The 27,486-nt window shown below is 38.6% G+C and overlaps 1 protein-coding gene across 1 annotated transcript in view; it reads right to left on the reverse strand.

Moving 5' to 3' along the window:
* The window catches only part of ext1b (exostosin glycosyltransferase 1b), a 91,766-nt gene extending 64,669 nt beyond the window's left edge, over nucleotides 1-27,097 (reverse strand). Inside the window, exon 1 of the mRNA XM_051873133.1 lies at nucleotides 25,331-27,097. Within this exon, the coding sequence (XP_051729093.1) occupies nucleotides 25,331-26,271 (941 nt within the window). The 5' untranslated portion in view covers nucleotides 26,272-27,097. The remainder of the gene's footprint in view (nucleotides 1-25,330) is intronic.
* Nucleotides 27,098-27,486: the final 389 nt, after the last annotated feature.

Consider the following 27,486-nt stretch of genomic DNA (forward strand, 5'->3'; position numbering starts at 1 on the left):
TCGAACAATTTAATTCTCCTTTCTGTCTAGTAACATCACTGAAAACATTAAGGTTTCAGAATCATTCAAATAGTCAAATAGAAAAATCCTGTCTCCAAGATATATCCCCTTTAAACCGAACGAACAATGACACACAATTGTTATGTACGTCTGCATCTCGAAATCCTTCCCAATGCACATCACATCACATCCACACACAAACACAACACGCATTCCACAGTCCATTCAAATCGAAGTACATCCACCAGCTATTCAACACGGCCACTGAAAAAAGCAAGGCCATTCAAATGTCATTCAGTCGGTCATTTACATATCTACAGCTCTTTACATACAGATGCCCATCAAGGCCTTGTGAGTCTTGCTTTTTCCCCTCAGGATCCATCCAGCGTCATCAAAAACACGGTGGGTTTCCTCTAATGGCTCTGCTACAACAAAATGAGATAAAGAGAACTACACAAGGTCGAGGTAGAAAATGTCAAACTTGTTTTATTCAGTTATGGAAGTATGAGAGGAGGTGCAATCTGAAGGACGAAAGAGGAGTTCGCGAGGTGAGAGGACAGAAAGTCCAGGCTTTCTTTAGAGATACATACAAAGTGAGTAAGAGAAATAAAAGGGGAAATAGTAAACCTACCCAACAAAGAGATAAAATACTTTCCTTAGAATGAAATGACTACAGCACTACTTTAAGAAACGCTAGACCCGTCATGGTCATGGATTTTGTGCTGATGATTAATTGTCATGCTAATAATTGAGATTATAATAAAATAGGACCATATGATTTGTTTTAATGCTTTGAAAATTTGTAATAACATAACATGGCACAACACATAACGACAACACATAACGACACATAACGACACATAACGTAATGACACGTTAACGACACATAACGTAACGACACGTAACGTAACATGACACGTAACGTAACATAACGACACGTAACGTAACATAACGACACGTAACGTAACGGCACGTAACGTAACGACATAACGACAACATAATAAATAATGTTACATAACGTCACGACACATTAACGACACGTAACAACATAACGACAGATTACATAACATAACGACACGCAACGCAACATAACGACACGTAACGTAACATAACGACAGATAACATAACGACACATAACATAACGACACGTGACATAACGGCACGTGACATAACGACACATAACATAACGACACGTGACATAACGACACATAACATAACGACACATAACATAACGACACGTGACATAACGGCACGTAACAACGACAAATAATGTTACATAACGTCACGACACGTTAACGACACGTAACAACATAACGACAGATTACATAACATAACGGCACGTAACGTAACATGGCACAACACATAACGACACAATGTCACAGCGTCACGACACGTTAACGACACGTAACAACATAACAGATTACATAACATGACAACAGATAACATAATGACAGATAACATAACGACATGTAACAATGACATAACGACACAACATGACACATAACACCACATACAACACTTAACATAACGACAACTTACAAAACAAATAAACCACCACAACACATCATGAAACTATATAACACAACATAAATAAAACAAAGCATATAAAACATATGTCGTTATATATGCTAACATAACATATAATATAACATGTATAACATGTATAACATAACATATATAACATAACACAACATAAAGCAAAATATATAAAACAAATAAAACATAACATATTATACAGTCTGATTAAACACACAAACCTTCATTTCATATAAAGGAAAACCTCTTTCTATACAGCAGTGTATTTTAATATTCTTTGGCAAAATGTAATTGAAATATAAATTGCACAATTATTCCAGTTATCTCAAATAATTGCGATCAATAATCGTGACAAGCCTACGCTAGACTACACAAACTAACTAGTCTAAAAGACAGGGTCTGGCCTTTACCATGTTTGTGCTTTACAGCAGAGGAGAGGTCCAACAGCACCAGGGACATTTCCGTGTGTGTGTGTGTGTGTGTGACCGTGTGTGTGTGTGTGTGTGTGTGTGTGACCGTGTGTGTGTGACCGTGTGTGTGTGACCGTGTGTGTGTGACCGTGTGTGTGTGACCGTGTGTGTGTGACCGTGTGTGTGTGACCATGAGGACCAGACACACACATCCACAGGGGGCAAGACCCTTCACGACACACAGACGGCCTCATGCCTGGTGAGCCGCCAAAGGACAACCATTCACAACTGCCACCGCCACGTCCACAAACACTTCAGCCGAGACACCTGAACACGTTTGTACTGCCACAGCCAAGCTATTTCATGTTCCAATGTCAGAAGCACCACAAATGAAGTTATTTTTGTGATATTACTGTCTGAAGTGTTTTTCATATTCTTCTTTTGCAATTATAGTTGCATCTCTCCACCAAAACAAAACATTCAGGACTACATCTGGATTGTTAATAAAAAGCTCACGGCTCAAAAATAAGGCTGTTTTTCTTCATGCACATGCAAAGTAGTTTTTACTTTAGCTGACATCTTTTTCACTAGCCAAGCCACAAAAGTTCAAAAGAGCTTCTCTTTATAAAAAGAAAAAACACAATCTGGTAAATGGTACAGTTAGAATGCAACTCATGCAATTCATAATAAACACACTTTTGCTGAAAAATAATAGACATACAATGCAAAACATCACTGATTGCCAGAGGCAGTCATGTTGAATTTTATCTTCGTGACAAAGCAGCAGAATTTGCAACAACAATGCAGAAAACATCATAAAAAAGCAAGTTTCAATCAGCAAAAATACACAAAAATTCCATCAATGAGTTTCATTTTGTATCAATGAAAAGCATTAAGTGATTGTGAATGATGTCTGATTCCTGTGCTGTCCATCTTGATCTAGTCTGCGCCGGATCAGCTGGGAATTTCCCACAGAGCTACTAAGGAATCCGATCACAGCATCCCAGAGAAACAAAACAATCTGTTTGGATTTCCTCCATCCTTGTAGGCAAGAAGTGAGGAAAATTGTGCTAGCGGGCTGATGAAAGGAAGAGGTGGAGCTGGACTGATTTACAATATCCCCCAACTCAACTCAGACCTGAAAATGGAGTGCATTCTTCTCGTACGTATACAAAACCACATGGTGACATGCACTCATAAGGATGCTAATCTTTACCTGATCTCCTGAGACTTGCCGGAATACCTGCAGAGCGACAAACACACTTCACATAACGTGATAACGTGACCCCCCTCTTTCCCCAAACCTCTCCTAATGAGGCACAGTGGGACTGGAATTCACAGACCCGATTCTGCGAAGACTCCTACCTGCCTGTTCACCAGATGGGCTACAGACATGATGGTGGGCAGAACCCGAGGAGATGCACTGCGTGAAATAAAATGACTTTACCACCCGAGCCAAATGCTTTAGTCATTCTGAAAAATAGCCAAAGATGGTATTCTTAAAATGAACTTGACAGGAACAAGGTAAACCATTTTGGGCAGGTTTCCCAGACAAAGATTAAGCACAGTCCTAGACTAAATTTCAGCACAAATGATGATTTTAGCAAGAAAATCTATCATAATCCAGTGTCGCACTTTAACCGTGTCTACAAAACCGGTTATGAAGTGTAATTTGTAATGCTAGGAGCCTTAAAGTTGCTCGAGTCTAGACAATTCCTCAGAGTACGGCTGGGCGATAAACGATATCATATCGAGATTGTGAATAAATTTACGTCGATAACGATGATGGACATTTTTACTTGATACGGATTAATCTAACAGCCGAAATAAATGTGACTTCTGAAAGTGATTTCTGCATGAATGAATGAACGTCTGCCGTCTCAATATATGAAGATATGAAGACATGAACTTCATCTCCAGAGTTGCTTGAGAGTCACTTCACAAGCTTTTCAGTTTCATTTGAGAAAATCTACCATCAAACACACTGAAACTAAAACAAAGATCTTCACGACAAACCGTCAAAATAAAAGTTGGTTTAACTTGAAGAAATTATGACAAAAATATATCACTACTGTATACTAAAATGTACTTCTCAAAGTAATAATAATGATAATATTATTATTATTTCTAAGGAATATCATACAACCAAGATATTTTTTCATCAATGTTTTAAATTTATACAGTTCTGTTGTGCAGCATCGTATTTGACAAAAAATAAAAATGCAATGTTTCGTTGTAAATTGTTCTATTTTCATTTAATTACATTTTTAAAGCTTGATTAAATTGTTAAAATTGATAAAAATTTGTATTAAACCATAAAACACTGAAAACAAAGAATTTGGGGGAAAATAAAATGGATTTAATGGGGCCCTTAATTAAAACGTAGCTACTCTGTGGAGTTTAATTGTGAACAAAACAAGTTTACATGTTTACATTCATCCTCAAGGGCTAACAAACATGTGGAAAGCATTTCTTTCCCCATTAATGGTAAACGAGTATCGTGATGCATATCTAAGACTCAAAGTCAAGAAGGATGCACACAAAAATAAACATTGTAATGTATTTAGATGGTCTTCTCCTAACATTTTCCTCCTAAACCATGTGCCAAATGATACCCATGTAGAGATGATAGCCAGATAACTACAAGTGATCTAAACAGAGAATAAAACTTACATTAAATGCTTGCCAAATCATAGCCCTTTATATTTTTTTTTTCGCATTTGTGCCAAGCATCTACCAAATATGAAACCTTTTGGTCTGAGGACGTTCACTATAGAGGCCTTCTAAACGGCTGCGGTGGCCATTTATTGACCACAGAGCATTGATAAGATTGCTTCCTCCCCAGAGGGTTGAAGTTTAATTAAAAAAATCTGAAGCATCACTTCCTCTCCTTGGTGATACACTCTCTAGAGAAAAACAGAGCCAGCTCAGTCACCGTGAGTCATTATGCACAGTATCCATCTTTCACTTCTTAAAACTTACTGTGGTTTAATCATATTAGTCAATAACAGGCGAGTCAAAGTTCAATGGATTACCATACTAAAGGGCAAAAACTGTTTTTGGGATAGGCAATGACAAAGCAGATATCTCAAAAAGCTACATTGCTCTGAATTAGATACTTTAATGATGGTTTATCAGACTACTAATTAGCTTAAATTTTAGCACTGCTAAACTCGTGATGATTGACAGCGATAGCAATCACAACGTTTCAATGTCCTACAGGTGTAAACATGAAACATGGCTGTTAATAGTTTAACTCTTTTGGTGCAAGCTATTTTTGACTAAATTAACATTTGGATTCAAAGATGTAGCTACTTAATGACTGTATCAGACTACTAATTAGCTCATATTAACACTGTTAAACTTGCAAAGACAGTAATAACCATAGTTTCAGTTCTCTGCAGGTGTAAAGAAACACATTGGCTAACATTTTTAACCCTTTGGCTATTTTTGGACAAAATAACATTTGCACCCAGAGACATACATTTGATTTGGCTGCTTGGCTGTTTATCAGACTACTAATTAACTCAGTTAAAAAATAAATAAATAAATAAATAAATAAAATAAATAAAAAACCTCAAAAATGGACACTTACAACCATAGCAACGCTTCAGCGTCTCGCAGGTGTAACACTATTTTTAACCAAACTAATTTTATCATTAGTAAACTAACAGAAGCAATCACTGGACCATAATGCATGGGTCTGGCAGGTGGGAGCAATTACTGATATCAACTATCTGTTCAGTTCAGCTCCATACATCCTGGTAAATGCAAATCTGTACATGCAGATTTCATAAAAATGAAAATCTGCCCCCTTAAACATCTGCCCAAATGTTTAAGGGGTTAATTTGGTTGCAGAATAAAGTAGTCAACTCAATAGTTAAAGGGGTCATATGATGCTTTTAATTTGTACCTGTTTTTGCAGCTGGCCAAATCAAAGCACTTTGGTTTTTCAGAAGGAGGGGCACCGTAGAAATCGATGCCGATAGTTTGATTTTTCTTAAGGAAAAACTATACTATAATATCAGAGGTTACAATTAACAGAGCTATTATATTCAACTGCTATTTATTTAAAAACTGAAATGTTTGTATACAACTCAGTTACACATAAGGAAGTTTTCATGGCAAATTTATTTTATGTGTTACATATATAATTAACAGTAACAGCTCCTTTCTAGCTGGATGGAAACACAAATGCCCATAAATTCTAAAAATGCACATAAAAAAAAAAAAAACATATGCGCTCAACTGAGTTGGATAAATTTATGCAATACGAAAACATGCATAAACTACGATGGAATCACTTTTATCGAATAAATTCCTGGATGCGCATCAAAAAATTCTTTGCGATAGGATGGAAATTATTATATACATTGGCCTCTATACAGCAACTTCCATTTTACTAAGTGATATTTAACGCCAGTTTATAAGGAAGTGACAATTTTGTTCTCTTCGACTCACTGGATGCAAACAGTGCTTTATTTGCAAATGTTCGATGCGATATTCCAAATTTGGGCACAAGTTAAATTCGCAACTTTGGATGGAAACAGCTATTGTTCACAAGCTGTTTTATTGATGTCTTTCCACGGTTGAAACAGATTGAGAGATTACACGAAAGATGATACGGATTTCGGTAAACTGTACTGTATCTGTCAACATACCTTCTGATGTTCATGCATGTTTTTTGTGATAAAACTTGTATTAAAGTGGAAGAAAAGACTAGCGCTGCTGCTTGAACTGAGGCACCACAGTGATCCGTCATGTCACATTTAAGAGCATCAAAACGGCATTTATTGTTTGAATTTCATGATAAAACGGACAGAATCAGAAAGCTAAGACAAAGCTCTTTGCGATTATTGGATGGAACGCGCTACAAATTATGTTTGATGTAGGGAAAAACCGCAGACCTGGCAACCCTGGCATCATATGAACCCTACTAAACTTAGTCTATGCAGAATGGTACTCAAAGGACTGCCAGTTGTATTGCATGGCAAGTGTTAAGGCTTTTCCCCCTTCAACCCATAACAAGGTCCTACAAGGACACAGTTGAGAATCTGTGCACTTCACTGATTCCCACCTAGATCATTTTCCTCTCCACTATGTGTCTTAGATTGAAGTTGAGATATGGCAACCATTTACAGTGAGAACAGATGAATTTTCCAGCACTGTGACAGACAGTTCAGCTTTGGGAATCACAGACAGTGGTATTGGCAGTGATTGGAAAAGGTTTGATTAATGGGCAAGTAGCAAGAAGGGGGAAAAAAGCACCCTCGCCCCACTTCCAAGAATCTACAGCCTGCCAAGAGCTCTTCACAACACAATGCAGCAAATAAAGTCCAGAGGCTAAGAAAGGCCTGATGAGGGCTTTTCCCCCTGCAAGCTTTTGTGCTCCAATCCAGTGGGAGGGCACAACGGCACTGGCTTGGCATTGCAAATCTTTTCCTGGGCATTGATAGACGCCGCTGTGCTGGAACGTTCCCTCACAGCAGCTCGATCTCTGTAGATTTGGCACAATTGCCTCTCCTCCCTGTGAGGTTGGGCCCTTCATTTCCTTTCATTAAAGCCCCCGGTTGAAAACGTTAATAAAGGCAGTGTCTAATTACAGAAGCACGTCTCCTCAGCTCTATAGAAAATCATCAGACTAATGCCAGTTTCCCCCCATTCTCTTTTTGCTTTGAGCTTGATTGATTTTTCTGGAGAGCTGGATTGGTTTTGTTCTTGCTCTCTCTGTTATGGTGAATGCAGAAACTCTGGAGGTGGGTGGAAAGACCAAGTCCTTCCTGACATATTCTGAATCACTTGTATTTGGCAACTGCGATGATGGACGCTGGCCAAACTGTCTGTGACTGGGGAATTGGGAAGCCAATTTGTACACTGATGACATGCAAATGCCTTTTGTAGAGATCCCGATTTAAAAAAAACCTTGGGCCGACTTGTTTGCATAGTTGGATGCTTTGGATCTCCATTTTCTAAACTGTGAGCCTGGTAAACTGAGGCTATACACTGCTCTAGTTTCTGGCTATTGCCTCGCTAGCTGTTTATTTTAAGTGAAGGTCCCTTTTAAACAAATTCTGCTGACTTGGCTTTCTTTCCCGCTGACAAGATTCACAGGATAAATGGGGCCCCAGATGAGGTGTTGCTGCCCAACAGACGTCCAACTAGCATGTATCCAGAACCACACATCTTCGTCTTGTATCTCTCAGGGTCACAAGCAATGCCGCCCCAGATCCAGTCGACAGAGCACCTATAATAACCATAGTGCAATTCACTCATGTGCTAAATTACAGCCACAAATGGGCTCCTTCCACCTTTGAGCCTGACAGTTTTTTCCCGCTATTCAGCTTTTCACCAGCAGTCCCAGGCTTTTCCTGGAACATAATTGTATTCGGTGAGTCAGGCTGCTGAAAAGGGGATGTTTAAGGGAAAAAAGGTGAAAGGAAAACCTGTAGCAGTTCTGACAACGTCATTAGAGGAGCGAGTGTTGAACTGCTGCTATCCTCTCGTGTCTCCCATAATGAAGTTTCCAGGTTGCCACGTACCCTCCCGGGCATACAGCATAATTAAGGTTCTCTACTCTGATCCCAGACAGGTTCGGGTCCTTTCCCAGGTGCATTGACTTAGTGGAATGTGATGGGTGGGCATCGATGTTTTTGCTGACTAGCACCCTTGAGGCAAAACCCAGCTTTGGCCCTTCAGTTCACAGAGGACACTCAACGCTTTCTGCCGAGTAAGTTGACCTGAGCGTGATCTGATCCCCTTTCGCAGTCGTGTGTGATTAACGGCTGTGCCCAGGGCACTAGAGCTACTGAAAAAGCCGTAAAGTCTGCCATCTGCAATCAGGAAAGGACTTACCAGGCAAGTAATGGCAGAAATTAGCATAGTATAATGTCACCTTGATTAAGTCGGGGTGTTTGCTGTTCTCATTCCATTTCTTTTTTCCATATGGAATAATTTTTAGGGCTGCCCCCAAATAAAGATTTTTCTAGTCAACAGGGGTGGGCGATATGACCAAAATTTTTCTTTAAATATGGGTTTTTTTCTGATATATATATATTTTTTTATAATATGGAAGTCTCTGGTGTCCCCAGAATGTGTCTGTGAAGTTTTAGCTCAAAATCCCCCACAGATCATTTATTATAGCTTGTTAAATTTGCCCCTATTTGAGTGTGAGCAAAAACACGCCGTTTTTGTGTGTGTCCCTTTAAATGCAAATGAGCTGCTGCTCCCCGCCCCCTTTCCAGAAGAGGGCGGAGCTTTAACAGCTTGTGCTTCGGTTGCTCAACAACAACAAAGCTGGAGAATCTCATGCAGCCAAAATGACGACGGTGTTCAGCCTTACATTGTTCAAACCGGAGTCGACACTGATGGAGAGACTCAGGAAGAAGTTACAACTTTTAGAATGAAACTGGACATTTCTGAATGGTTAGTGATATGGGGCGGTAATATTATAATAAGATCCCCTTCCTACGTCACTAGGGGAGTGAATTCTGAGCGGCTCGTTATTTCACATGCATGCAGAGAAAGGCTTACCAAAACAAAGTTACTGGGTTGTCATTTTTCACATTTTCTGGGTTGTTCCTGACTGTAGCACTTTAACACAAAAAGAGTCGGATTTTCATGATATGTCCTCTTTAAAGTAACAGTCAAGAGCAGTGAGTGATTTTCTCTGTCTTTTGTTGTTTGATTAACATTAATGACACAGAACTGCACCATTATTTGAGCAACAATGTGCTGTGACCTACGTAATGCAAAAGAGCATCTTAGTAACGTTTATAGAGCACATTTCCAGCACCAGGTGTATTTTTTCCTGTGGTTCACAGTTTGAACTGATTCTATAGGAGCATCAAGAAACTGACACCTTCAACAAGCTGGATGATTGACAGAGCACAAATCCCTACTGCAGTTATGATAAGGACAAGTAGGCCCTGTCAGTCACTGCCAGACAGGAGACCACAGCAGTCAGATGGCTGTAAGAAACACGTTTTCAGAAACCACAGCACCATATTAAGACAAAACACAATAACTATTTTAAAGCCTTTATTTTTGCTGCATAGCAAAAAACAAATAGTGACTTTAAAAATGGCTGACAGGAGCATTTTACAGAATCCTTTCAATCCAAAAAAAAGTCTCCCATTTCTGCTTCAGTTGCTTAGTGACTATAGAGCGTTATCTAAGTGACATTACACCATGAGACTTTTCTGTAGAAAAGTGAAGATATTTGTAATTCACTGAATCTGTCATTAACTCTTAAGGAAGAAAGGAAGGAAATGAAGGGAAGGAAGGGAAGGAGGGAAGGAAGGAAGGAAGGAAGGAAGGAAGGATGGACAGACGGACGGACGAACGGACAGATGGACGAACGATTGGATTGGCATCCATTTTGCACATTTCTGCATGATGGGTGGATGGATTGGATAGGATGGGACTGGATGGGATGGGATTGGATGGGATGGGATGGGATGGCTGGATGGCCATCCGTTTTGCACATTTCTGCACGATGGATGGGATGGGATTGGATGGAATTGGATGGGATGGGATGGTATTGGATGGCCATCCATTTTGCACATTTCTGCACAATGGGTGGATGGATGGGATTGGATGGGATTAGATGGGATGGAATTGGATGGGATGGCTGGATGGCCATCCATTTTGCACATTTCTGCACGATGGATGGGATGGGATGGGATGGGATGGATGGCCATCCATTTTGCACATTTCTGCATGATGGGTGGATGGATGGGGTTGGATGGGATTGGGATGGGATTGGATGGATGGATTGGATAGCCATCCATTTTGCACATTTCTGCACGATGGATGGGATGGGATTGGATTGGATGGATGGCCGGCCATCCATTTTGCACATTTTTGCACGATGGGTGGATGCATGGGATTGGGACTGGATGGGATTGGATGGATGGCCATCCATTTTGCACATTTCTGAATGATGGGTGGATGGATGGATGGGATTGGGATGGGATTGGATGGATGGATTGGATACCCATCCATTTTGCACATTTCTGCACGATGGATGGGATGGGATGGAATGGGATGGGATTGGATGGATGGCCGGCCATCCATTTTGCACATTTTTGCATGATGTATGTATGGACATAAGAATACAGATAATAACATAACAGTAAACTGGAAAAAAATGAAGACAGGCTATTTTTAATCAATGTTTTTTTTAGCGATTTTATAGAATAGTAATTGAAACAACTCAAAAACTAATCGTATCCACATAAAGAAGTGGGTAGAAGATTTTTCTCATCAAAATGGTACACACATTTTTCATTAAGACTTGAAAGATGTACAAAAGTGATCTGAGACAAATGGCGAGTCTGAGACTCTTCCTGATCTCTTCATCTGACAGAATGAGAGAGAAAGGTCAGCATGGTGACGAAAGAAATTACTTTTTATTTCTGACCGAGACAGACGACTGCTACATGACCTTCTCATCAGCTTTTCCTCAAAGAATTAGTGTCATATCTAAAGACTGAATCTGTTCAGTTTTTTTCAAATCTCTGCAACAAAAAGGTTAATCCAAGAGGCAATTATCTTTATTGGGCTTGGCCATCCATTAGCGTGCACAAAATCAATTAATCAATAGCCTGTTTTCAGCTCCATCAACAAGCTTCTAATAGGGTCAACTGTACGAGAGGCTTACGTTGAAAGGGTTTCAGTAGCTGGACCAGCCTTGGCTAATGACATTTACTTAAGTACTAGAGAGGGTGGAGAGCTTTTCTGCGGCGGATGTTTAATGTTTAAGCAGGATAGCTACACAATAAAAGACATCTGCATCTTGAGCTCTTAGATATACAGTTTGATACTCTACATTAGAAGCAACTGAATAATGAATGTTTGGCTTCTACTACTTCTAAAATCTATTTCCATAACCAGAATGAAGAAATCATCATCCACATACCATAACAAATTCAAACAGTTACCATTGTTTTGTGACACAAAGCAAAAGAAGGGCCAGAAAGACTCGAGTGGACATGCTCGACAAAATTGCAAGGACAAAAATATGAATAAAACACACATGCTGAATAATTCATCCTCTATTGCTGCCTGGGTTCCACATGAATGCCCACCGCAACTTATGCTCTAGTCCGAAAGCACCAGGGAACCAAACGGCTGGAGTACATCAGAAAACCAGAGGGGAACATGGGGAAAACAGAGATGGTGCACCAAAAAAAAAAAATATATATTGTTGGGTAACCATATAAACCACTCAAAGTGGCAAACACTCTCAAAGTCAGCCCACACACCACGCTAACGAAAGCTGGAAGTCTTGACCACATACACCTCAGCATTTGTTTCAGATGAGGACGGGAAGGAATACAACGATTCATAAAAGCTACATAAACAATTACAGCGTTCAGGGGTTATGCCAGTTCAGCCTCGATGGTGGAAGAGCTGGACTTTCACATGTGCTAAAAGCATAAGCACTAAAAGTCAGGGAGGTAAACAAACATGTCCAAAAAAGTATTGAAACTCATTCCTACAATCAAAAAAAAAAAAATGGAATGGAAATTCATTTCCTATGTAGCGGGATTGTGCACCATTCTGAATTGAATAGAAGTTTGATTTCTGAATTTGAATTGAATTTAAAGTGAAGCAGCAAACCAGGCAGAATTGTAGTTAGTATTTGAATGGAGTGTAGGAGAAATGAAATTTCAAGAATAGTGATAGATAGAATGACAGACAGAATGATATAGAATGATCAACAGAAAGAATGATAGAATAGACAAAGAACGACAGACAGAAAGACTATAGATAGAATGATAGACAGAAAGTATGATAGAATGATATGGAATGATAGAAAAAGAACAATAGAAAGAACAATAGAATGAAAAAAATGATAGAATGATAGAAACAAACAATAGAATGATAGAAAAAGAATAATAGAATGATAGACAAAGAATGACAGATGACAGAATGATATAGAACGATAGAAAATGGACGATAGAAAAAGAACAGAATGATAGAAAAAATGATAGAATGATAGACAAGGAACGACAGGATAGACAGAGCGACAGACAGACGATAGAACAATAGAAAAAGAACAATAGATAGAAAAAAACGATAGAACGATGAAAAAGAACGACAGACGATAGAATGATAGGACAGAAAAAGAACAATAGAATGATAGAAAAAGTGACAGAATGATAGAAAAAGAACGACAGACAGACGATAGAATGATATAGAACGATAGAACAATAGAAAAAGAACAGAATGATAGAAAAAATGATAGAATGATAGAAAAAGAATGACAGATGACAGAATGATATAGAATGATAGAAAATGGACAATAGAAAAAGAACAGAATGATAGAAAAAAATGATAGAATGATAGACAAGGAACGACAGGATAGACAGAGCGACAGACAGACGATAGAATTATATAGAATGATAGAATAGAAAAAGAACAATAGATAGAAAAAACGATAGAACGATAGAAAAACGATAGAATGATAGAAAAAGAATGACAAAAAGAATGACAGAAAAACAATAGAATGAAAAAGAACGACAGACGATAGAATGATAGAACAACAGAAAAAGAACAATAGAATGATAGAAAAAGTATGACAGAATGATAGAAAAAGAACGACAGACAGACGATAGAATGATATAGAACGATAGAACAATAGAAGAAACAACAGAATGATAGAAAAAAATGATAGAATGATAGAAAAAGAACGATAGAATGACAGAAAAACAATAGAATGATATAAAAACAATAGAATGATAGAAGAATGCTAGAATGATAGAAAAACAACACAATGATAGAAAAAGAAAGAGACAAGCGATAGAATGACAGAAAAAGATAGAAAAAAACTACTTTCAAAACACCATCTTATTCTCAGTATTCTGTGGTGAAACACTTGGACGGCGACACCCGTCACTGCAGCACAGGAGGAAGGGGAAGAACAGATGCAACAGCGGCAGATTTTCAGCAAAGCTTTAATGCGGTGAACGATTCTAACCCAGACGCAGAGCAAAGACGACACGGGTTAAAAATAAGTCATTGAATTAAAAAAAACGTGTGTTGTGTTCCCTCCATGAAGAACCCAATCACACGGCTCACCCAGAGCTTATGTTAAACCACCATTTTTCTTTGAGGCAGACGATAAAGAAAGTCACAGACCAAATTCTGCCTGATGGGAAGCCAAAAGGAGCACCGGACTAAAACGGGAGGAGATTAGGAACCTGGAAGAGACAAACATGCAGATACTCCACAATACCTGTTTGTAAACAGGTGCACTCTCAGTTGTGTCACATGTTCAAAACATGCGCTGATAGTTATGATGTAACTGCAAAGTTTAAGGCTGTTATGATACCATTCGCTTTTAGTCCATGATGAGATGCAAAATCAACCAATATTATATTCAGTAGTGACCTTGTCCTCTTACCTGTAGTGAAAATAATCACAGACATTAATCTGGACTGGAAATTACCCTTCGTTTTCTACAAGACAGTCAAGGTCAGGCTGAATAATCATAATTTCTGTATCACTATACAGCTGGCTTTATTTGATCCCTGATATCTCGCCCGTTTCGGCTAGGAATGTTAATGTAATGAAGTCAGGCCTTGAGATAACTGTGATTATTGTATATTTTAAATTCCAAAAGTAATTTTGCCTTACAAAAATGGAATTTTAAATGAACACAAAAAATCAATCAACCAGCGACCCTCAACTGAAGAGGGTAATATTTTAAAATTAAATATCAATTAATTAGTTATATAATAGGGCCCAATGATTTCCGCGATGCAGAAAACACGGACGGAATTGCAGAATCCAGTCATAAAAATGGTATTTACCATATAATGCGGAATGTCACGGAATTTGGAAAATTTTTGAGGAATAAACCAAATGAGGGCTGTACACTTGGATATATGGATTTATGTCTGAATATTAAATGATTATGCTCAAGGTGTTTTCAGCATCTGCCGTCTCACTATAATACATTTTACACACTTTAATTTGAGAAAAACTCAAAAACTCAAAGGTCTTCGTGACAACCTGTCAAAATAAAAGTTCAGTTTAACCTGATATTATAACAGAAATATTACTATTGTACAGTAGAATGTAACTCCCGTAATTTTTTTAAATAAATTGTTAATGTTTTATGCCTTCATTTGCCACACTTTTGATAAGTTAAACATTTATAAAACACTTCATATGGCCATATTATTGTAAAAAAAAAAAAAAAAAAAAAATTAAGTTGTTAAAGTTTTATGAATGATTAGACATGCTTTTTGATTTTTAAAATTTTATTAAACAATAAAATGCAGAAAAATTAAAACGGAAACCATGGAATTTGGGAAAAATAAAACTGAATTTGAAAGAAAAAATGTATTTCATAGAAAAATAAAAATAAAAACATTTTATTAAACTTGTAATAAATTGTTGTTAAATTGTATAAGCTTTATTATCAATTAATTAGACATGCTTTTTTAATTAATAATTCATTTAACCATTAAATCAGAGTCTAGAAAAATTTAAATGAAAAAAAAAAAAAAAAAAAACGTAATCCAGAAAAAATTAAAACTGAAAAAAATGGAATTTGGAAAAAAAAAAAAAAAAAAAAAAAAGGATTTCATAGGGTTAATATATAACAGTTAACAAGCTCGGTTGCAAAAAACAAAAGAGAATGAAAAGTGAACTAAGACTAAAGTGGATCAAAGAGATACAAATACTAAAAAATATGTAATATTATTCACGCCATTCTACCAATGTGTGCAATTTTGCAAGAAAAGAAAACGGATAATTATATTGTTAATTATATTTAGGCAGCCAAAATGTCATTATCATGACTGCCCTAGAACAAGTAAACAACCCATTTACACATCTGACATGAAAAACTGAAAGTTGAACCCTGTTCAGGTCAAAGATCTGAATCATGACAAAAGCTTTCTTGACTACTTTGCAATCCTTGACATCATATTATTTATAGAACATGAAAAATGTTTATAATTAAAGGTTACAACCACCGACACCAAAAAACAAGCTCCTTCAATGGCATCTACGTGAAAACCGATTTTCACTTCAAGGTCCCTTTATCTTTTTTTCTTTTTGAAGACTAGATATAGCACCAGAATGGCGAAGTCAAAGCGGAACTTTACCCCCGATTCTCTATAAACATTCACATGCGTCTTATCTGACGAGACCTTGGCGTAAGAAATAATTAAACCATTGCTTCCTGTGTGAGAAAAATGGCATACTGTGTCAATAAAGGTGTTAACCAAAGCTTGTTGCCACTATTCTAGAGTGTTATATGTGATTGCGGTAGCTGGTGTGTTGACTACTGGCTCAGATCAAAGAGAACTGAGTCCCTCCGTCAAAATATGAGATCTTTCCATTTTATCATCTATACTAGATGAAAATCTTGGATCTTAAAGGGATCGTTACAACCCTTCATGACTTTTTCTTCTGTGGAATATAAAAGATTATATTTTCAAGTATGTTTTTGCCTATACAATTGAAGTCAATGGGGTCCAAAATAGCCTCATTGGCTTTTATTGTATGGGGAATTTTTGTGTGTGTGTGTGTTTCACAGAAGACAAACAGTCCTACAGGTCTGGAAAGACATGAGAGTTTTCATTTTTGGGAATATCCCTTCAACAAGCCACACGGCTAAAGGCACTGAACCATGAAGTATCATGGAAGCCAGCGTCTCTGTGTGGCCTTTTGTTTGATGCCTTCCAGAATTCAAAAGCTATCAGGCTTGTTTCAGTGTTGTGAATCCGAGTTCTGAAGGGGAAAAACATGGGAAGTCTGAAGGGGGAGGGGGAAGTTGTTTCAGAGCTTTTGGCAGAGGACGGGGGTTCCTGTGGGGGATGAGAAGGGGCCGCGGTGTCAACAAGGCACAGGCTGCGAAAGAATCTGAGCAAACTTTCGCACAAAGGAGCCCCTCAGCGCCCGGGGGCAAGAGAGCCGTTTCACTGGAGAGGTAGTCAAATCAAACCATAAAACGGCTTGGGCGCGAGCCATTAGATCAGCTAGCACTTAAACAAAACGCTCTTTCTATAGCAGCCCCCCACTGTCCTATACAGTCTCCCAGTAGACTTGTATGTATGACACATAAAAAAAAGCAATACAAAGAATTTAAGCAATTCTCCTTCAAATTCCTCAGAACAGAGATGAAAAATGTTTGTTTTCGGTCCTTGCAGGCCGAACTGTGAGAGCTTTGTTTTAACACTTAGTGTGATAGAGTCCATGATACGACTCTAATAAAACCTTGAAATTACCCTGAAGTTGTAAAAACACCCAGACCAGCAATCCTGCTCTCTTTAAAAGTTAGATTTCAATCGAACGACAATCTTCATGTGTATTTAATCCTTTGAATATTCAATGTCATGTATACTAAGTTAGACAGGTACTTAGAGCTGCACAACGAATCGTTACGATTGCGATCATTCCTAAATGACAATGATTCGTGAGAGTCTATTAAACATTTGACAAAAATCACAGCAGTTGTCATGTTTAGATATGAAACACCTTCACAAACAGTCTGTTAAAATCACACGGTATCATTATTTCTGTGTTACAAATATTCAGATTATCACAGAATTACTGGGATAAAAGTTAATAGTTCGGATATAAACACTGATGTCTACAGAAGAGATCAAAATAGAGGAAATCACCTTTTGAAAGTAACTTGGCGCTTCAAATAGAGATCAATTACATTGTTACACCAGTAGGTGGTGTCATGTATCTGTCATTGAATCATTTATTCAAGAGATTCCCTCAAAAAACAAGTGAAGTATTTACGAATGAGTCATTGAATCATTCATTGAAATGATTCTCTCAAAAAACGCTGATTCATCTAGTAATGAAACAAGAAGTCTTTATGAGTGAGTCAATCAGTGAATCATTCATTCAACAGATTCCTTCAAAAAAAGCTGATTCAAACAGTAATGAAACAAGTATTTATGAATGAATCATTGAATCATTCATTCAAGAGATTCCCTCAAAAAACGCTGATTCATCCAGTAATGAAACAAGCCCTGCATCCCAATGTGCATACTATCCACCCTATCCGCCCTAAATAGTATTGAATATTACTACTGTCACATACTATTTAGGATGGATAGTATGCACATTGAGACATAGGCAAGTATTTATGAGTGAGTCATTGAATCATTCATTCAACAGATTCATTTAAAAAAGCTGATTCATCCAGTAATGAAACAAGTGTTTATGAGTGAGTCATTGAATCATTCGTTCAACCTGATTTTGTAATAATTCATTCAGATTAATTAAACATTTTGAATAGACTGCAGCAATTGACATTTTGTCAGAACGTCTAGTAAATTACATGTTATTTTGTTTAGTTGTGTATTTAGAATTGTGGGAAAAATCACGATTTTTGTATGAAACAAAAAAATCGTCATTCTCAATTTATCCAGAATCGTGCAACTCTAATTTACAGCAGAAAAAAGTCATTCTGAACAATGTTATATGATCTGTCTTTTCAAAATAATTTTCGAAAAAAAAACAACATTGCTATACAGCATTTTAGCAACACTAAATGACACCTGCATTTCTAAACATTTGACTGCTGCAGATGTCTTCATACGTCCCAGAACGAGTGTGAAGCAGAATCTGACAAGTCTGGTATTGAGGAAGGGTGGATTGCCTCTTTTAGCACCAAATTAGCATGCAAACTGCTGTGTTACACTGTGAGGCTGATCTACAGACAGTGAAAACCACAGCAGTAGTGGAAGACTTTCTCCCCTGAGAGCTGGATTAAAAGGCCATGGCTAATACTCGTGGCTAATGGTCACGGGGGAGACCAGCACCCTTACAGCCCATCTCAGCACTGACGTCAACATTTCAGCTGCCGCTCTAGCAGATAAACGACTCAAGACTAAAATAAATGCTCCTATGTGAGTGAAACCATTCGCTACTCCTTTTTTGTACACTACCATTGAAAAGTTGAAGAAATTAATAGTTTTATGCATTAAATTGATCAAAAGTGACTAAAGAATTTTCTTGAGCAGCTAATCAGCATATTAGAATGATTTCTGAAGGATCATGTGACACTGAAGACTGGAGTAATGATGCTGAAAATTCAGCTTTGATCACAGAAATAAATTACATTTTACAATATATTCAAATAGAAAACTGTTATTTTAAATCGAAAAAATATTTCACAATTTTACTGTATTTTTAATCAAATAAATGCAGCCTTGATGAGCAGAAGATCATTTAAAAACTCACATTTTTGAACGGTAGTGTATATTAATGTTGGGAGAAATAATCAAAATCTCTTACCGAGCCAGTCAGGAAGAGTTTACGAACACTTCAGATACATTTAGAAAGCAAGACCTAAATAATGTCCCTCAAAAAGACATTCCCTCTTAGAAATCCCACTCAACTGTGAACCAATCAATGGCCTGCTCTGCAAATTCCTTTCAGAAAACATGTTTTCCTGGAGAAGGAACGAAAGATGCTTTTCCGATTCTAAATGCCACTTATGAACTCATACTCTTCAAGAGCTCATTGACAGGCTTTGGATAAAAAGAATCTTTTTTGCGTTCCATTTTCCCCAATTACTGCCAGTTCTGTTGCTACGGGTTGTACTAGATTTTAACATTCAGAACTTAACTTCAAAGCATGCTAGTTCCCCCCCCAAGAGTTGGTGGTAGTTACACTTAGTAATAATTGACGGCAATGACCATTTCTGAATCCGTCTGGTGGTCTTTTTTTGTGGCCGGAGGGAATTTTCCTGTGGTAATCCCACTGAAAGTGGGTCAATGAGTCTCCCAGACAGGGATGGACAAAATGGGGGGTGTTGACCACCCATTCAAATACACATAACAAACCTGCTGGGACAATATCTACGCCTCAACCTCTCCGAAATTCTTTTAAAGATCAAAAAACGCTCAATTACAGCAGAATTCCTGTGAAGGAAACACTTCAAACTAAACACACACAAATTACCTCCTCGCTTTAACATGCAATTTATCCAATGCTGCGATCAGATAAAGCCAGCCTTAGCCCAAGCACATTATGCACAGAAAATATATAATCAACGAACAGTAATTAAGCAGAACTCTATTCAGGCTAATTACCTCACATTAGCATTTGTCACACAAGCTCGGGCCACTACTTTATCTGACTGAGGTGAGATCATGAAAAATTCATGATTTATTAATGTGACAAGAGAAACAAATAACAAAAACAGTGGGATAGAAGCGCCTCGTTTTAAACAAATTAAACTACAGTGTTCACTACATAAAAACTAATGCAACTTCATTCTATTCACCAGAGTAACGATGAAGTGCAGCACATGCACCAACAGAAAGCCATCCATCTGCTAAAGCTGGGGAAACTAGTTTGTTTTCTTTTGTGTTCTTGGAATGATTAAAGTGGCTACGAGCAGGAATAATAGGTGAAATATTAAATTCAGTCCTTGCGGTGTCCTTGAATGGCCTGGTGAGAGGGACACAGTTAATAATAAAGTCTGAAAAATCTGGTTAGGGATTAACAGAGGAAAAAACACAGATACTCTAAGGGAAAAATGTTGACATTGCAAATATTACCCTTCTATATCCATGCAGTGACTCATTTTCCAGGAAACAAGATTTTTACAATTTAATAGTACCAAAAAAAAAAAAAGTTCTAGAGTCTAATACCAGACTGAATATCATTTGCAGCAGGGGGATTTGAAATCATTTCCTTCATCTGTATCAGATCAATGTGACAACTTCCACAAATCACACTGAGGCAGATTGGATTTCCTCCACTCTTCCAGCTGGGGAAGTGACCAGCGCTGTGCTTTGTGACACAGTACTGAATGAATCTATTGTTTAATAACGCTTGGCACTGCTGAGTTATTCCAGCTTGGTAAATTCCAAACCGTGGCATGGAGGAATTTTAGTCGCAGGGCCAAGTCTCAACTTTGAGTCTGGCAGGCTCACTGTGTCGGACCAGCGGTGCCTGAAACCATTCAGATGCAAGTCATTTTAAAAGCTGGAAAATCACGCAGTCGAAAAGGTAAACCTTCAGGAATTCTTTTGGGTATTTAAATGAAAAGCAGAAGAATAACCCAAGTAATTTGAGATGGCCAAAAAAACATTGTCAAATGGCAAACACCAACCAGGGCTTGACAATAAGGACGGCCCAGGCCCAGTTGACAGGCAAGTTCTGCGTCGTCACAAACGTTTATCATTTGCACATTTTAAAACCTTGCCAATTTAAATATTCAAGAGCAAGAAGACACGAAAAAGAGAACTCGATTCAATACCTGCACGCTGTGTGAGTTTTGTGTGCGCAACACGCATCCGAAGCGCACAACCAGAAAGCCGCCTCTCTCAAACAGCGTGCGAGAACTGAATTAAGTTCTCTTTTGTGTCTTCTTGCACTTGATTGTTTAAATTGGCAAGGATTAAAAACAAAAGCAAATGATAAACTTTTATAACAATGCTGCACTTGAATGGACATTTTCAAACAAAATTGTCAAAATTATTGGCAAGTATCCTCGTAAACAGTTAACATCTTAAGTGAATAAACAGTTGAGACAGAAAATGCATGTGTAACAGTATATTGGATCAGTGCAGCTCTTAAAGTGACAGCAGCCTAATAAACCTGCTGCTTTCTGCCTTTTTAATGTTAATCAAACAACAAAGGACAAAGAAAACATCACACTGCTCTTGACTGAACTTTAATAAGGATTAATCTATATTTAATGTATACAAGTAAAGACTATGCAGTGTTATTCAATTTGTATACCTGAAAACTACTGTTAGGCCGCGTGTCCACCAAAGTGTTTTTAGCCATCTCTGAGCACTTGAGAGCACTTCGGCATCGCAATTCGGAGGCGCTTTGATGCTATGATACGGAATATCCGTATCTGTTACTCTTTTACTCGCATATGATTTGTTTTAGACTAAAAATGTTGACACAATGAAGAGCACTTGCTATGCATGTTCGGAGACCAGCAATATTAATATATTCTCATCCATTTTGTTCTGTTCTCTGCTTGTTGATGTGGTTGTACAGCAAGAATGTTGTGATATGTTATGTCCCGCCCCTCCTCCACTCTGATTGGATGGCTGGCTAAAAAAAATGACAGTGGTGAGCGCAGCGTTTTACTCAAACATTCTTCAACTAGAGGCGACCAGTAAAAAACGCAGAGCGCTCAGTACTTGCGCGTGAAAAAGAGCACCTAGTTACGCTCCTAGCGTTTAAAAAAAACGCGGTGCTCCCATTGAAAACAATTGGAAAAGTACGCTAGCCGCTGGAAATAACGCTTTGGTGAACACACGGCCTTAGATCTACATGATGAGCACAGTTTATTTCATTTGTTTGTTCTGTAGTATTTATTAGTGCTATTGCTCATAATTTGATTATTTGATCTTATTTTATTGCTGACAGTTTACATTAACAATATTTGAAATTTCGACTAGTTTTTGGTGCCATAACATTATTTAGTAAGGTTATGGTCAAAAACACGAAAACAATAACTAGGCCTATTTTATTTTATTTATTTATTACTTTTTTTGTGGTGGGAAAATTTTGGCAGGGAAAGTAAAAATCTTTAGCATTGACCCCTGCCAAGTCACCAAATAAAAAAAAATAAATACCGGTAAATAAATTTTGCAGACTCCTGTCAGCTGGGTCATTTTTGCATGGCTCAGCTCGCTCATGTTCCAAACAGCTGTTCTGTCTTACAGACACACACACACACACACTTACACTCCAATTAACAGCACCACATCCTGCTGAGAAGCACCTCAGCAGCATCATGGGAGGGAGAAACACGGTGCCAAAAATATCTGCACACCGACCAGCATTAGTGCCATGACTAACCAGGAGTGGGCTCTAGAGCGGGAGGAAGAGAGCTGACTTCCTCTAGGTGCTGAGTCTGAAATCCCATTAATGAGCACTCAGGCTGTTTTGAAGTGATATGCGCCAGGTAATTACTCTCACAATGTACAGTGAAATTATCAGTGAATTCTAACGGATTGTGATTCAATGTGCTTGAATATGCAATCCATTCACTTCTAGAAAACAGCAACAGTTAAAAGTGGATTATTGATTAACTTCTATCTGTTTAATCAGAAATCACAGCTAGCGTGACGGATCTACTTGTGAGCGTGTTAACATTTCAGGACAAAAAAAGATTCCAATTACGGTTTATTTACACTGGGTCAGCTTTCTAATTATGCAAGGTCGTACGCCCGTTCTCTCTGTTGAGAGCGCGTTATATTTTGGGCATATGAGACATGTCCAAACATATCCAGATTGGGTTGCTATAATATCTGAGATTAGGGTGAAATTCCCATGGTGGAGGTGTTTTAAAATGAGTGCAATAGAGTTGGGATATAAAAACCGAAAGGATTACAGCTCACTACTGTACCTGGGAATGTGTTTGTCATGTCAATGGCTTTCTAAAGCAATAAAAGCGTTTCGCAATCAGGTGTAAAAACACATACCCCGGGAGCCCTGCTGGTCTCCATGGCACATGAAGCGCCGCTTCAAAAATATCCAAGATGACACAACTCACTGAAACAGCTTGCATAAAAATGGCACATTGCTGGGTAAAATTGGACAGCGTGACGCTCTACAAAACATCTTTCAAGTAGTCCAGAGGGGTCCAAATTATATTCTAAGTTAGTTTATAATCACAACAGCAAGAAAGTGCAATTATGAAACAAGTACATACTTAGTATTTATGTAATTCCACTATACACATTGCAAACAATAAAATACATTGTGACCCAAATTTGCAATGTAAAGGCAACTTCCCCATACAAAACTTTACCATGGTAACCAGTTTCCCAAAATATCACAGGCTTTTGACTTTGTGCTTTATCTTGTTTAAACATTCCCTTAAAGCCTCAGGCTAAGGCCATGTATATCTCCGAGTTAAGCAAGGTTTCACACACAGAATGAAAATTCTGTCATCATTTACTCATCCTCAAATTGTTCCAAACCTGTACAAATTTTCTTCTGCTGAACACAGAAGATGATATTTTTAAGAATGTGGGTAACCAAACAGATGGTCAGCGCTATTGACTTTCATAGTATGGGGAAAAAAAAATACTACGGAAGTCAATGGGGATTGTACGACAGTCAAGACACGTTAAAAACGGATGCGCGCATAAAAAAAACTTGTCTATAGTTTTACATCAACTCACACACGTTCGGTGACTGTGAACTGCATTACACGCGGGACTGAAATGGTAGCTGAAAAAAAGACATCTCTAGCGTTAATTTTGATCACGGCTTGTCTTGAAAAACTAAGACAATTTGACGTTTGTCGTAGGAGAAGTCACACTGCAGGACTGTGCGCCAAATCTTCTGACACTGCCAGAATTTCGTCTGAGGTAAAATTTGATCGCAACGGTCATTAATCGGCTGTCGGTGAACATGTCAAACTAGCGATCAAAGACTACAGATTTTAGCCTAGGATCTTTTAGGATTCTCAGAATTTGTCAAATCATGGCCAAAAATCGCACAGTGTGCACCCGGCTTTAATTACAGATTTTTTGAGTGAACTATCACTTTAACCCTGGGTTATGAAACCCTGTGGTGCCAAAGGAGTGTAAAGCAATATCAGAGTTGTTTAGCAACAGACAACCAATCATAAAGTGCCTCGGTGTTTACCTAATTAAATATTCATGTGCGTTGTAAAGGCAGTTAGCTACTTTCGCGCGCTGTATAGTTTTGCTGAAGAAAACCGTTAAAACCGTTAGAACAGTGACGACAACCTAGACAGATGTAGGCTAAATGGCATCGATTTCACAGGTAAGCTATTAAATTATTAGAAACTGAGAACATTAAAATTAATTGGATTAATACGCGATTAATCTGTAGCATCTTCATCCAGTCAATGTTACTGACATAAATATTCAAATAAAAACTTAAGTGAAATCTTGAAACCTGCAACCAGGAGATACAGTATATGAGCATTAACCCATGGCTAAGTGTAAAAAGCACATTTTTGTGAATTTCTAATGACAGTTCCATGTTGTAAAAAAAAAAATAACTGGTGAATGGTGGTTGTAAAGCGGCAGTCAGCTACTTTCGCGCGCTGTATAGTTTTGCTGAAGGAAACCGTTAAAACCGTTAGAACAGACAACCAAATGGCGACGACTTCACAGGTAAGCTATTAAATTATTAGAAACTTAGAACAATAATATTAATTGGATTAATACGCGATTAATCTGTAGCATTTTCATCCAGTCAGTGTTACTGACCTCATAAATATTCAAATAAAAATGTTAAAACTTCGGTGAAAACTTGAAACCTGACTACCCATGAGATAAAAATCACTTTAAAAAAATGACAGTTCCATGTGGTAAAAAATAACTGGTGTAGTATGATGGTTAATGACACGATCACATGACAAAAACATAAGTTTGAGCACTCACTTGTCATATTCGGCGTTGTCCTTGTCACATCGCGCGTCCTTGTGTTTCTGCCAATCCTTGCCATGTTTGCAGGTGGTGAGAAGAACTACATCCTCCGCGTTATGAACATGATATAAGGCATTCCTCGTGTCCGAGCCGATGCCGGTCAAATAGCGTTTCCCCTTAAATACCAACATATACTTTCTAAAAGGTGGAATGGTGTTGTATTTCAAGTACCCCCTGTCCCCACCGGTCCTTGGGTGCTCCTTGGAGAACAAGGGGATGGATACGTCAAAGTTAGGTCTGAAGTTCTCAGTACTGATGCTTGCTTTGGCCAGCATGGCCTGTCCGATGTCAAAGCCCAAGTCTTCCGTGTAGTCGGGCCATGTGCCCGAATACAAATTAAATATGAGGTGATTCCTACCATTGTTCCAAAGAGGCAAGCTCTGCACCTTGGTTTTGAGATTGTGCACGTACTGCGGCGATAACTGGTCGCGGTCAAGAGTGTCCAAGCTCAGGACGAACAGACACGCTTGACCAGGGTCAGAAGTGTAAAACCTAGAGCCCTCGATGGTGGATAAGATGTTCTGGTAACTTTCCGAGATCTTCTCGCCCTTCTGCTGCGGGTACACGTACACTTTGAATCCGTTCCTCTGACAGAGAGAGAAATCGAAGCATGATTGCATGCGGCACCTTTTGCCCTTGTAAACGCTCGAGTTAACGTCTCTCTTCTGCCTGGGCGATATGTGCACATTATATTCCTCCGTGTCCGAATGGTCCCACGGGCTCAAGTGTTGTAAGGGATCCGAGAAGTGTGGCCACGGCTGATCGGGACGATTATATCCATGTCGGCTCCTGGATCCCGTGGCCGCCGGACCCGGGACCCCTCCTCCAAAGTAAAAGAGCAGAACTAGAAAGGCGCCGGTTAAGAGCGAGATCAGATATCGTTTTTTGGCCTGCATGTGTCCAGATCGCGGTGTTTGCAAATAAATCTCAAGCGGTTGGAAGTTTGTCTCTCAGCAGCAGCACCACCACCCCCTCCAGCTATAGTACTGCTCCGCCATCTTCCAGCCTGCGAGGATTTACAACTCTTCAGATTCCGATCACCGAACAGCAAGCGATTGATCCAGCGCATGTGGGCGATTTTACATCGGGCTCCTCGCTCTCCCTCGTCTGTCTAGTAGCGACATTTCACAACGCAGCCGTAACCGAACCTGTTAAGATCATTATAAACACACAATCAGGTAGCCTATGCTTACTCACTGACTTAAGTTGGAGTAATAAAAACGCTAGATAAACGCGTCTGAGAGTTGCGGCGGCACTGACTCATGGAGTTCGTCTTTGGAGAGCAGGGGGTCCCGCTGGAAAAGATGTAAAGTCGTTAATAATATAACGACCGAGGTTTATGTTCGATGCCGTGGCGTTTCCAGTTCACACATCCAATCTAAACTGAAGCCCACCGCTACTCCATTCACCTCCGAAACAAAAACAGTTCACCGGAACGATGGTAACCTCACGAATCCCTGCATTTCTCTTATTCCAGCGCTCTCCGTGGACCTTCACACGCGCAAGAAGTGGATTTCCTCTTCATCGGGACGCCGGCTCTGGAAAGCGACGTTTCCCTTTTACAGCGAGTTTCACAGGATGTTTCCTTAGTAAATAAAATCAACTGAGTTCCTTGATCCGCGAGCCCAGTCACCTATTGCTCAGTTGTTCCGATTGTTACTCTGTTACATTCCAATCCCGACACGACGCCAGTGTGCGTGACGTCCCATCATGGTGCATCGTGCGTTTTCATTGGACGGGAGAACCGGATGGGGCGGGGCATCTACAGCACCCATTCATTCCCAGAGCCGATCATCTCACAGAATGTGGATGGACTTCTAACCGCTCTAACCACTACACATTAAAAATTGACTAACTTTTTCTTTTTAATGTAGATGTTTTATTTTAACTCCGCTTTTCACTGCATCATTTTGCACTATAATAACATTATTAGTCAGAGCAGAATTCGTTTTTTAAAAATACAGTTTTTTCAATTACAGAGATTTATACATAGATTAGAGATTTATGTTATATGGGTGGTGGAGGATTATTTTTTTTTTCTCTTTTTCCCTCTTTTTTATTTTGTTTGTTACTCTAAAAAAGTAATTACTAGCTACTAATGACATCTTCAA

The sequence above is a fragment of the Ctenopharyngodon idella genome, chromosome 19, assembly GCF_019924925.1.
Source record: "Ctenopharyngodon idella isolate HZGC_01 chromosome 19, HZGC01, whole genome shotgun sequence".
NCBI lineage: Eukaryota > Metazoa > Chordata > Actinopteri > Cypriniformes > Xenocyprididae > Ctenopharyngodon > Ctenopharyngodon idella.